Source organism: Camelina sativa, chromosome 1 (genome assembly GCF_000633955.1).
Source record: "Camelina sativa cultivar DH55 chromosome 1, Cs, whole genome shotgun sequence".
NCBI lineage: Eukaryota > Viridiplantae > Streptophyta > Magnoliopsida > Brassicales > Brassicaceae > Camelina > Camelina sativa.
This window is the reverse complement of record NC_025685.1, coordinates 15,148,102-15,162,092: the sequence shown is the minus strand read 5'-3', so window position 1 is coordinate 15,162,092 and position 13,991 is coordinate 15,148,102. Positions and strand designations below refer to the sequence as shown.

The 13,991-nt window shown below is 35.7% G+C and overlaps 1 protein-coding gene across 1 annotated transcript; it reads right to left on the bottom strand.

The window, feature by feature from the left end:
* LOC104791429 lies at positions 3,572–6,824 on the bottom strand. The gene is made up of 4 exons (XM_010517320.2): positions 5,635–6,824; positions 5,187–5,404; positions 4,855–5,078; positions 3,572–4,763 (listed from the first exon to the last, which is right to left on the bottom strand). The coding sequence occupies exons 1-4, from the start codon at positions 6,665–6,667 to the stop codon at positions 4,052–4,054; spliced, it is 2,187 nt and encodes a 728-aa protein (XP_010515622.1). The 5' UTR covers positions 6,668–6,824; the 3' UTR covers positions 3,572–4,051.

Here is a 13,991-nt window from a genome sequence, read left to right as displayed (position 1 = left end):
AAGGTTAATTGAACCTGCTAGGAGACACAAAAATCTTAGTATCAACTACACTTTTAAAAGACTTGCAAACTTTTAATAAATTTCAATTCTACACATTTGGATATATCTCGAAAAGGCAACATATTTACAAGTATTTTAAAAGTGTAGTCAATATGAATCAATGTTGTGGCTATTAGAAAATTTAAGAAATAAGCTAGCATTATAAATGTAAAGAATGAAAAAAAAATTGTTTTTCCTTAAATATACTATAAGGTAAAATTATTAATGCAAAAAATATTGAACTTTTAGAGTCAGAGTTTAATTTTGCAGTTCAGGGATATGTTGTATGGAAACTCTTTTTAAGGTCAGTTTCCCATTTCCGAAACGTTTTAAAAAGGTAAACTCGTGGAAACATGGAAACAAACCATAGAAACACGATTCCTAGAAATCTCTGTTTGAAAACACGATAGAAACTCCATTTTCGTTTTGGAAACAAAACATAAACTTTTTTTTAGTTTAGAAACTTTATAAATAAATAATTTGAAAATAGATATATATATATCTAATATTATTAAATTTTTTAGTTCAACTATTTAATATTTATGTTTTAAATTTGTGTTGTTTCAAATATTCTTTTTAATATAATTTTTATGTTTGGTGTTTTATTATGTCTATACAAAATAATTAAGAATCATATTATCGTCGTTTTAAAAAATTTAACCACAATATATTCAGACAAAAAAAATCTAGGGTTTTTAGAATGATTATGAAATAAATCAATAAATGAAGTGATCGATTAATAAAGAGGACACGCATTTTCTTGCATGACAGAGGGTAAATTTTAGAAATGTAAATTTCCTCCAAATAAATGGTGAAATAGTTATATGTTTTATTTACTCAGATAACTTTTTCTGCATTTTGACCAAATTAATAGGTTTTTTCTATTATGTCACTTGTAGTTTAACCCTAATTGTTTCAATGTCAACTTTCACAGTCGTCGTGCCCGATCGAAGCTCAAAATTAGTGGTGTTTAGTGATCTTTCTCATCAACTCTGCCATCTATACCCTCATTAAGTTAATGCTTTCTCCTCTTTCATCTTGTACTATACACTAAGTGTTCTCTTAAGTTCATATCATACAAAAAAATGGTTCTTTAATTTCGCTTTACTATCTTTAAAAACTGTATGACTCAGTGTCATAGCTTGTAATCGTCATTCTGTATTTTAGTTGAAAGGCCTTTATAAAAAAAGACCATGCAAGTAATTTTGTGTTAGGTTATCAAGTAGAAGTTACAAGCCTATTGGAGTTTATATCTCTGGTTTAGTTTCAGTAAATTTTATTGTACCATTCGGTTATTAATTATGTTGGTTTAGAAACTTGTATTTAAGCTTTGTCGTGTACACATTTTTAATTCAATGAAGTTTGTCTACATGGCTAGTTGAAGAAGATGATTACACCTTGACTAGTCTGAAGTCTCTCTAATATCCAGTTTATGAAAGTGCCAAAGTCTTTCCACACGGAGGAAAACGAGACTGTCGATTTGACAAAAAAATTGACTTGTCAAGGAAAAAAAAGAGAGTCAAAAACTAATTAATAACGGTTACCAATAGGAAAAAGAACAAGAAAACTAATTACAATATTTCCTAATTATTGTAGTCAATGTTTGATTATCTCAAAAGTGCTAATATATTTCCAAAATTTATTAATTTTCTTAGTATTTTTAAGTTTTCCTAAATTACTAAGAAGAATAAGAAAATGAGGGAGTCAAACTAATTAATATGTTTCCTAGATTTTAATGATTCAATATCCCCTTGCAATAACTTTTTTTTTGTATATATATAACCAAATATTTTGCTGGCATAAACACTACACTCTCTACATGTATCTACTTAAAAAGTTCTTGTGATTTTTCAATCGAATCATATTTTTTTCCTTTGAATCATACTTTTCTCACATTATACTTTTGAACCTACAAGGCTACAACAGTATTACAAATTACAATGGTCCATTGCTTCAGCTACACAATATGAATTTGGTACTCGCAACTGCATATTGCCCATCCCATATTGTATAGCTGAAGCCCTGGTTTTTGTAATATGTAATGGGGGCAAATAAAATAAAATAAAAATGCTTTGCATTTGTAATTTGTGTAGTAGTCAATACATCTTTGTTTTGCATCTGTTATACTCACAAATGTTTTTAATTTTTTCAGTCAACGATAGGGTCTCGCAGCTCTCATTCAAGGTGTAATCGTAGCAAACGTAGCAACCTGATTCGATGAGGAAGCTTAACCAACAAGGAGAAAGCAAGCTCCTAATAATCCTGCTATTGTCCTCAAGCAGAAGATGCCAACAGAGACATCATTCTCCTACGTCAAGACTCACGAAAAAGATGAGGTAAAATGCAACCAAATAGTAGCCACGCTCTGTAAACGTTGGTTGGTGTTGTTCGACTCTTTTGAGCTTCTGATGCCTCGACCTCTCATTTCTGGTCCTCCTTCGCATAGGTTTACAGAGCATGGCTAATATTTGGTTGCATTTTACCTCATTTTTTTCGTGAGTCTTGACTTAGGAGAATGATGTCTCTGTTGGCATCTTCTGCTTGAGGACAGTAGCAGGATTATTAGGAGCTTGCTTTCTCCTTGTTGGTTAAGCTTCCTCATCGAATCAGGTTGTCTTTTGCTCCTTTGTGTAGCTGTCGTGGTGTTTGATAAGTAGAGGAATTAGTTATCGGTGATAGCTTGCTTTTCTCTCCTTTTGAGAACTTCGTAGGTATACCAATTTATTTGGTTTGGTTCAAGGCATGTTTATGTTGTGGCTTCCTATTGCTATTGCCTTTGTTTGAAGATTGCATAGCTTTGCGTACTCGCCTCTTCTTGTGTCTTGTTTGTGTTATAGAGAAGTTAGTAGGGCTATCGGCTTCTGGTGTAGTATTGAATGGTATTATTTTGCTCTGCTGACTTCGAGGATGAACTTGGTTAGAGGGAGCTTGCACCTTTTGCTTTATTTGGTGTGTGAGGTTCTGTTCTGAGAAAGCTCATGGATAGAAACAAAGAATCAGTCTCACATAACGCAGGGAGAGTTTGTGATCGATGATTTGGAGTTTTACCGACGGCTTAGTCTCGGGCCTCCTGCGGAAGGTTTCTATAGCTAGTTATTAGTCGTATTGAGGTGTCTTACAATCTGCATCAGCCCTTCTTCTTTTGCAACTCATTCGGGAAGGACAACATAAATGTCATCCCTTCATCTTGTTCCCAAAGCTTCTTGGCTTGGTTGAGTAGATGGACCGAAAACTTGGTTTAATTACCATATTATGATTTCATGTTTTTAACCTTTTTTGCCATGAAACCATATGTATAGGTTTCAAATTCTTAGGATTGTAACCTAAACTTTTTTCATTTTCAATGAAATATTTACAATTTAGCAAAAACATAGCAAACGTATCAAACCATGGAATGGGCATGTTATAGTTAAAGGCTTGGAGCTTTGAATTCCTGAACCTTTCATGCCTGCTAATGTACTGCCTCTTTGTGGTATATATGATAATCGCAGACTAGTTAATCACAGTTCCCAAATTAATAAAACCAAACATAAATAAATCCGTTCTAAGGTTTTTGTTCATAGACTAAATAAATGTTGTGGAACATAGTAACGTTTTACAAAATAAATAAAGCTATATAAAATTGGGTAGTTCACATCATCACTTGTGCCAAAGTATTTTACATTTTTTCTGAACCATGGAATCAATCAACCAACCATCCCCTTCCTAGATAGGGCACGGCACGCACCCACCCACATACGTTACCCGAGCACTGTCTCATTTCTCTATTTCATGTCTACCGCAGAACAGTTCTTGGCCGTGTCTGAGGAAGATGATGCATTAACTTCCCGGTGCCTTAGATACCAGCCATATATGAATTGGGTGAACCAATTTGGATCTGGTTCTCTAGACTATTGACTGCAGAGCTGAGTCATGGCAGATCATGCATCATGGCTGTCTGTAGCACGTCAATCAACTCCCAAGTCTGTGATCATCTTTTGGGCATGCAATATTTTTCCTCCGTGGTTTTCCATTAGTCTTCATCTGTTTCCCGAGAGCCGCATTCTTCTTCAGCACGATGCAAGAGATCCTCATAAGCTTTCACAGATTCCTCTGTCAATATCTCCATAGCTTCAAATATACGTTGAAGACTACCCTGTAAACTCTCGTTACTAGTGTCGCTTTGGTAGACAATGTTATCCTCGCCCTGACCAACCAGAACCATTTTCCTTTCCAGTTCTTGAATCTCTCTCTGTATTCTTTGTTCCTCTCGGTCCATATTCCTTGGATCACCCGGCCCTGTCATCCTCTCCCGGGTTTCTGACCTATCTTTTTCCCAAAGATGAAGCACACTCGTTGTGAAACGGCGTATGGCCTCGATAACTTCCTTCTCTGATATTCTATCTAGAGCTTGTTCCCACTGGTTACAGATCACAAAAATCAATGGAGCCCCAATACGACCAGGAGAAAATGGAACGAACCCATCAGAAGTTTCCTCAGGTTCATAGAAAAGACACTTCATAAGCCAACTATTCAGCTCTCTTACAAAACCCTTTTGCGCACTAACCCAGCTCGGGAATCCTACTATCCAATTTATAAGTTCATGCCCAAGCATCCTTGTAGCTTCAAGATGATCATCACCTAGTTTTTTGCTCACTCTAATGGGGCCTAAACCTCTGGCTTCCTTAATAGCCTCACACTGACTTCTATGGCACTCAAGCATGGATTTCCACATTCTACTAAGCCTGAAAGAGGGAGTTGGCATCTACTGAGAAACCAATAAAAAAAAAATGATCATTGTAAAATATGATTGCATTTAAACTTCATTCAGCGTACCCTTGGATCAATTCATTCAGTTGAAGCCATAGCTCTTCGTCTCTTATCTTGTTAATTGTCACGGAGATTTTATCAACAACTTGAATAGCAATCCTAATCTTTGAGGACAAACTTCTCACTAATTTTCGTGTTGAATCTACTTTTAGATCCTCGGCACCTCTTTCATCCAAACGCTTCAGCTTCCTTAACTTTTTCTCATGGGTTACACGCAGTTTTTCCTCGGCCTACATGCACAAATATGTAGTTCAAACTTCAAACCATGACTAAAGAGAGCTAACTAAAAGAGATCACATCTGACTATCCTAAGAGAGACAATTTCTGTTTGAACATACCTTGACTTCCTCATAAAGCTTCTTCTCCCAGAGATGGAGCTTGTGCAATGTCGAAGAAAGTTTCCGAGACCTTAAAGCAAGCTCTGCCTCAATATCTGCGTAAGAAGGAGCAGCCACTGAAGAAGAGGCTTCAGCTTTAGTTTTCTTGGAGGTTGATGATTGAGCTGGGGAAGCCATAGACGGTGATGGGGTAGCCTCGTGCAGCTTCTTCGAGGAAACTGCTCCAATAAAGGCACAAAGTCCATTTTTCAGGAAGCAAAGAATGGTTTAAAGTTCAAACACAAGAAAGCTGCAAATTTAACTTTCATTTCACTGACAATAGTGCAAGTTGGCAACAGAATCATATAATGGCATAAAACCACACATATTCACTTGATTTCTACAAATAAGAAAACTCTCCGCAACAGAATCATTAAAAAGAGATGAAGCAAATGATAATGAAATCTACCATGTTTGTGACCATAAGGATGCTTGCCCACTTCAAGCATCACTGCAACCTCACTTCCTGACTCTGCAGCTCTCAAGAACTGAGCTTCTATCTCTTTAGCAACTTCAGGCACCCCACGCCGGACCCTACTGCCACGTGCAGCAGCCGCAGCGTTACTCCTCCGCGCCACGTCCTTACCACCACCACCATCCTCAACAACTTTCTTCTCCACAACATGAACCTCATGCTCCATTTCTTCTTTCTCAACTGACACACTTGGCCTAGTCTGATACAAAGAAGCCTGACCTCCTCCGCTAGTGCTGGCACCACCAGAATCACGTAACGGCTCTTCCACAGAAGCCGCAGCCACAAGTTTCTGTTTCCCATGTACTTCCTTCACAACCTCATCGTCTTCCTCCAAATCCGGTATATCCAATTCCTCTCTAAGCTCTCTCGAATCACGACTAGGACTGTACGGAGTGTAATAACTATCAAAAGGGTTTAAGAAATCCCAAACCTTTTCCCTCGGCGGAGACGGTGGCGGCGGAGGCAACTTCGACAAAGTCTCGGGTCCGTAATTCGCATATGGATTATAGCTAGAGGTTGATGATTCGCCGAAGTAAACTCTCTGAGGACTCGAAGGTCTCTGCTCATAAACCACAGAAGGAGCCATCGAACTGTTCTTCATATAGTTCATATGCAAATACGACTTCTGATTCGAGTCCTCGTCGTCTAGATGATGATGCAGAGGAGACGAATGCAACGAATCAGTATCGTCATCGTCAGAATCCGAATCGAATTCGAGATGGCCCGACCCGGAATCATCCATCTTGGGTTTAGCTTTCTTGGGTGAATCCGAATCATCGTCGTCACGGTGGTGGTGATTGATGAATTGGTGAAGAGAGTGAGAGATTCCGATAAGAGATTGTGTGTAGGAGACGTGAGCTTCAGCTAAAGCGTAACGTTGATGAATCGCTGCTTCTAAGAAACCACAACGGTCACGACAAAGCGCAACTGCTGGGAGATCGTCGAGCTTTGAAGTTGTACAACCCATTTGAAAAAATCTGATTCCTTTGAGATTCGAAAGAATCAAAATGATTTTGTTTTCGTACAGAGATTATGTTAATAAAGTTAAGGTTTTTAAGTGGAAAAAAGGATGAGACTTTGGAAGTTTGGTGAGGTGGAATTAGAAAAGTATATTGGGGTAAAGAGAAAAGAGGAATCTTTGCCAGCAACAACACTGATGAAATTTTTTAAGTTTCAATCGTACTGTGTAATTAAATTACTATTTTTTTTCCGTTTCAGAAGGGGATTAGTTTTAATAATTTGGATTAAGGAGGGGACTAATAAATTAGATTATTCATGCAGGAAAAAAAAAAAAAAAAACCTTTGAATTTTATGTGGCAAATACAATATCGAATTAGCCAATTAGTCTTTTGATTACTGTGTAACGCCGTATTAGACCAATTCATTGAAGTTGATTCCTATTTTGATTTGGTCGTTGGACAATTATAAAACAAAAAAGTATCAGTTATGAATATGAGGTTGTAACGTAAACATGTATGAGTTTTCTAACGAGTTATGTCACCATCATTTTAAAAAGTTTGAAAATAACAGTAAAACCTCTATAAATTAATAATGTTGATATTTTATTGATTTATAGTAATATTAATTTATCTATAAATTAATAATTATTATTTTAAAATATAAATTAATAATTATTAATTTATAGGTATATTTTTAATTGTTTAATTTTTTAAAATTATAAATTGAGACCATCTTTGCAAAATAAGATTACGAAATTACAAATATTATATAAAAAATTTAAAAATAAATTACAAATTAAAGAATATTGTAAATTTATGGTATTGGAATTGAATTTGAAATAATTAAAAAAATATTATTAAAATTAAATTACAAATATTACCGACAAATTCACTTATACACATGACATAAATATTCATATTTATGAATAAAAATATCAATTATCGTATTTTAATAGTCTATCAAACTATCAAAATGTAAATGATGCATATGTAGAAATTGAAAACTTTAAAATGTTTTAGTTGTTTTATGAAATGTTTTAGAATATTTTATATCAGTATAGTTTGAAGATACAATATAACTATTGTTTTATAGATATGAGGTTTAAGAGAAACATATTTTACTAATATCAATATATATATATATATATGTAAATTTACATGATTATTAATTTATGATATTATTGGGACCATATTTTACATGGGGATTTCAAAAAAATTATTATCTTATTATCTTATCGAATTTTGTTATTTTTTACACTATCCCGACTTGGGACTATCAAAATTTATTAATTTATAGTGTTTATTAATTTATAGAGTATTAATTTATAGAGATTTTACTGTATCTCAATGATATTGATTGTGTGTAGTAGAATCAAATTAATTTAACTTATTTTTCTTTTACGGTTAAATATCTCAATCCTAATGTTCGTGATGATTTTTTTTTATTAGTAGATTTTTCATACATTTTTACTATAATATTTTAAAGAAGTACTTACAAAAATAATATATGATCTCATTAAAAAGAAAATAATATATACGCAAAATGTCGTATTTCAGCTTCACATTTATGTCCGTGATTTTTTTTATATAGGGTATACATGTGTGTTTCATTTACTCTTTGGGTTTCCTTAGTTACAATTTTTACTTTTTAGGGTATAGTTTCCTTTAATACATTTGTTGTCCTGTTTTGCATTCTTTCGAATCTCGGTATTCCTAGAATTACACTTCGGTTTTCAAGACTATCTCTTTGAACTGCCTCCTCTTTTAGTTTACTTTAATCCATGTATGTTGTAAGTAAAATGACTTCTAATAGTACTCAAACTCTTCATTTAGTCTCATCAGGAGACTGTTGGATATGGCCTTGGCCCCCAACATTCTATAAGGTCCAAATAGAATACTCTTAAGATTTTAGGGCCTGAAGTCATGGATATGACTCATCTGGCCGCAGAAGCAAAATCGTCATTTGCAGAAAAGACAGAAAAGGCTCTACGTCAATGGCACACTATAAATACAAGATGTCATTGTTAGAGCTCTGCATTCGAAATCTTGGCAATCAGAGAGAAAATAGTAATTATTATCGTATTAACTGTGATCTATCTATGCTTAGATCTTTGATTGTATTTTCCGTAAACTCTTACCTTCAATTCTACGTATTTTCCAGCGATGAAGGCGTTGACATCTCCGGAGAACCAGAAGCATGTCTCCCATGGATCGCGTCAAATTTCCTAGGCCAACAGTATGGGGGCGCACCTTTGCTACGAAGAACCAATCTTAAGGCGCCGATAGAACCTAAGAAGACGCAGTCGAAGGCCCACCACCGAAGGCACAGTTCCAGGAGATCGTGCAGTTGTAGGCGCCACATTCAGCAATCGCGGAGCCGTAGGCGCTCCGTCCTCCAATGGCGTAGCCGTAGGCGCTACGCCCCTAATCGCGGAACCATAGGCGCTCCGTCCTCCAATGAGCTAGCAGGAAGCGGAGTGAGTAATCCGAGACTCCGACTCGCAAACACGTAATTCCTACAGCATCCACAGGGTAATCCGGTCACGCGTACCGCACCTAAATTAGTACGACAAGTCCGTCTTGTCTACTCAAGACGTTTCGGGGAAAAATATATCCAGCATAAGCCACGAGACGTCCTGCACTGCAAAACATGCAATGTAAACAAGAAAAACGTCGCATCTCTATTTTGAGGGTAATTTCGCAATAATCTAACTTTGTGCGACAAAAATCAGCAATAATCAACCTTTGCGCTAAAATCATCAATAAAAGTAAGAATGACCAAGCTCATAAAGCAATCAAGTTCGCAATAACAAAAAAACAAAAAAAAGGAATAAACGATAATAAGAAGACGTATCACTCTTGAGTAGTTTCGTCAGCGCCTCCGATAACAAACTCCGGGAAGTGCTCGAGATCATCTTCACGACATGACTTCACGTCTAGGTGCAATCAAAAAACAATCTAGCTGTTTCGTATGCACGCACGCCTAGCCATGTCAAGCTAAGTCATCTCGCAATTTCGTATGTGTGCCTCGATGCCATGACGTTCCCGTATGCTCCTCGTTGTATCACCTCGCCACCTTTCCACCAAAATCTCAATTTCGCCAGGACCTCGAGCAAGCCACGATCTCAACCTCGCCAGGTCATGAACACGCCGATTGGACAAGCATTAGAGTGGACACATCGTCACGTGAGCTATGACTCTTTCGCTTCAATTATAACACCATCATGCCATGCGTCCATCAACACATACGCGAGCTAGTTACCTCGTCATTAACCACCACGCGGAAAAATCACCTCTACTTCGACACACCCCGGAAAGATAATGGCGCCACCATCAGTCCCGATGTCGTCACTTTATCCCATGCGTTTCTACAACAACACGCGTGCTACATAACTCAATACAAACACCATTACGCAGACTCGTTGCCATCGCACCTCAACCTACGGATCAGCACGCTAGAACAAGTCTTCGATACGGATTCAAACGAACCTCGCAATCTCGTCTGCACCTCGCCAAGGTTTCATCGACGCGGCACAGGCGGTACGAACAAGACATCTCGCAAACAGCAAACTGCGTATGGCGTCCTGTGTACTGCGCCCCGCATACTGTCTCGCGCACTGCGTTACCTTCTCGCGTACTGCGTACTGCGAACTGCCTCATCTCGCCATACCGTCACACCATCATTGCATGTTTTTAAACACGATATACCCCAAGACCATCCCGCGGGACTCTCGATAGTATCTCGCGAGCACGCACATGTCAACACACACTTCAGCACGCCTCCATATCAAGACATGCGCGCCACTAGAGTCTCGATCTCGCCACCAACATCTTGATCTCGCCACCTCGTCTCCGAGAATCTCGACCTCGCCACCTAGAATCTTGATCTCGCCACCTCGCTGCCTTGCCGAGTATCAAGCCATCTCGCCAAGTACCATCTCGCCATCTCGCTAATATGAACACGCCAATAAGCCGAGCCAAGCAACATACCCGCGGGACACATCAACCCGCTCGATCTCGCATACATGACCTCACTCCACACTGACGGTCGGACCACGATCAAGACATCTCATCGCGACAGTAAATGACAGCGTTATGGCATCTCAAAAAACGTGTGCAACGCACTATTCATCCTGGAGCTCTCTGGATATCTCGAAAAACGTGTGCAACACACTATTCATCCCAAAACCTTCTGGAAGGTCTTCAAGCTCCTAAAATCTTTGGTTCCTTTTGAAAGACGGACCTAAGAGACGCAAAATTGTACCCGACGAGCTCAAGCAAGCCATCGCTCATCGGACTAGGGGGGACCATTGTTGGATATGGGCTTCGCCCCCAACATTCTATGAGGCCCAAATAGAATACTCTCAAGATTTTAGGGCCTGAAGTCATGGATATGGCCCATATGGCCGCAGAGGCAATATCGTCATTTGCAGAAGAGACAGAGGGGGCCCTAGGTCAATGGCACACTATAAATACAAGATGTCATTTTTAGAGCTCTGCATCCGAAATCTTGGCAATCAGAGAGAAAATAATAATAATTATCGTATTAACTGCACTTAGATCTTTGATTGTATTTTCCGTAAACTCTTACCTTCAATTCTACGTTAATAAAAGGATCAGCTCCGATTTATCCCCATTAATATTCGTTTTATTTATATTGTCGAATTCATACATCAACACAGACAATTGTTCTAAAGAGAGATTACTCAATGATTTGTAGAATATATGACAGAAGTTCTGCAAAAACTTTCACAAAGCACCATCCCCATTAATAGCTTCTCTACACTGTTAAAAACCAGAAAACATTAAATCAGTTCAACTAAAGCTCTCCAAAACAAGTTAATTCTCTAAAGCTTCCAAGAAATTCAAGCCCCAGAAATCACCACCATTTTTAACAAGGTTAGTTTAGGCATGACTATGGTTACAGTTATCACGGTTACGGTATATCAACCACCGGTTATGGTTAAAAATTTTGTTTAACCTTAACTATAATTGTTTAATAAACGGTTAAATAGTTACGGTTAAATACGGTTCCGGTTGAAGCGGTTACAATTATTTGATAAAATGATACAGTTAATATTATTTGATGATATAATATAATTGATATTATTTATTTATAATTAATATGTTTTTTTAGTGTACTCATATTTCTATATATCATATAATTCATATTAAATAAATAATTATTAGTATATTTTATTACATTTTTAAAACGGTTACGGTTAACAAACTACGGTTTAACTATGCAGTTAACCAACGGTTTTGATACAGTTACAGTTAATTAATGGTTATAGTTAATATAATTTAACCACATATTTACGGTTAACGATTACGGTTTAAAAAATTAATGGTTATAGTTAATATAATTTAACCACCGAGATATATGTATTTTAAAAAATTTATGTGTAAAATTCTTAAATATCATTTAAATTGAATTAGAGGGAGTAGAATATGGTAAAGAGGTAATTACAGAAATGAGATAGATTATCTATATATATAGCACAAATGGCAAATTTTAACTTCAGCAAAATGTTGTTTTTATACTTCAACAAAAATTGTGAGCTCTTTACTAGATAATTTATGTACTTATAAAAAAAAAATATGATCCAAGTTTAAAAGAAAATAATATATATAGAGAAAATTATGCATTTCAACTTCAACAAAATGCATCGTATATTTAAATTCATGTTCCTCTCTTGTGTAGTTTTTCAGGAAATACCTCATCTCAAGAGACTTTGATTCGATACGTACACCCAAGCTGTTTGCTGGAAAGAGTAACAGATGAGCTTCAGTTTTATGCCACGATTACATCGAAAAAAAAAACTATCTTTAGCCCAATCCACCCATGTCCACAAGTAAATGACAATCGACTGGTTTCAATAAAATATTTGACATTGGTACTTATTTCCAAGCCAAAAGTCATCCACAAACTGTCATCTCACTGAGTTTGTGGCTCTTAATGTTGAGATGGAGCTTAAAAACCACTACAATGAAGTAAAATTTGAATTGTTGTGATAACAACGTTATTTCACACCTCCTCGTTTACCTATATTGCTGATAATATTTCTAACTTTTTGTTGTGTGCAAGGTTATGGATCTGGCAAACGGTCTATTCGTCGACATGTTCAAGCAAGTGAACAAGAGCTGTGCAAACCAACTTGAAGCTCTCGCTGAGTAATTCCCATTTGAACCTCTCAAGGTAATCTCGGTGGCACCAAAAGCGATTCTTAGTTGGCACTAAACTTGTACTAATAATTGATACTTAACTATGTAGTTCCTTCAAACTAGATTAAGGCTTTCCTTTGAGGAAGGAAATCAAATGTTTCAGGTGTGACTCTTATTTTCTTTTTATTTTCGTTTTTGCTTATTTGAATGGATTAACGATTGATAGCCTTTATTTGAGTAGAATATAGTGAGAAGGTTGAAGAACATTCCGCAAGTTCAACAACTGAACATGAGAAAAACAAAATTGCCAAACTAGTTTGAGAATAGTATGTTTTCTTTTTACGATTCATTTGTTTTGATTATCATAATTCATTCCTGCTTGTTGATGTAAACTTTGAAAAGCGGGTTCGTAACTGAGAACTTACAATTTAAGGATATCTAAGATAAGGTCATAGTTCTAGGTGGTTTTGGTACGATACAATATTTCTAAGAGGAAATACATCGTTGATCCAATTTATTTTCTATTATTCATATAACAAAATATAGTTAAAAATTTTAATAATTAGAAAGAAAAAATATTTATTTGGTTTTCTTTAGAAATACTAGGTTAACTCTTTAAAACACTTTGAATTTTAATTTTTTTATATTCAAAACTTGTAAAAATCTAGCATTAATAAATCATATATAGAAAAGTAAGGTTTCGCTCTCTCCTTATTGGTCAACTTGGTATTTATTTTTTAAAAATTAAAAATTTATTTTTAATTAAACCTAACTCATTTAATCATATATATTAATGCATACTTTAAATTCACTCTTTACTACTAAATGGTAACTACAAGGGTGACAAATTATAACTAAACCTAGCAATATAACTAATTAAGTTAAGGGGAATAAAAAAATAATAATAATCTTTGGGAATTGTATTTTAAAGTTGAGATTGCACTTCATATGATTTTATAGAAAATATGTATAATTTTTTTTACTTTCAATATATTTTAGTTTTTAATTATAAAATACTTTAGGTTATGTGTTTATTTTATATGAACAACTTTAATTAATTATTTAAATTTCATAGTAAAAATTTTGTTTTTACCATTAATAATATTGTTTTTACCTCTAATGCTCAAAAAAACTAATAAAAGTTATTATCAAAGTTGAAAAAAAAAC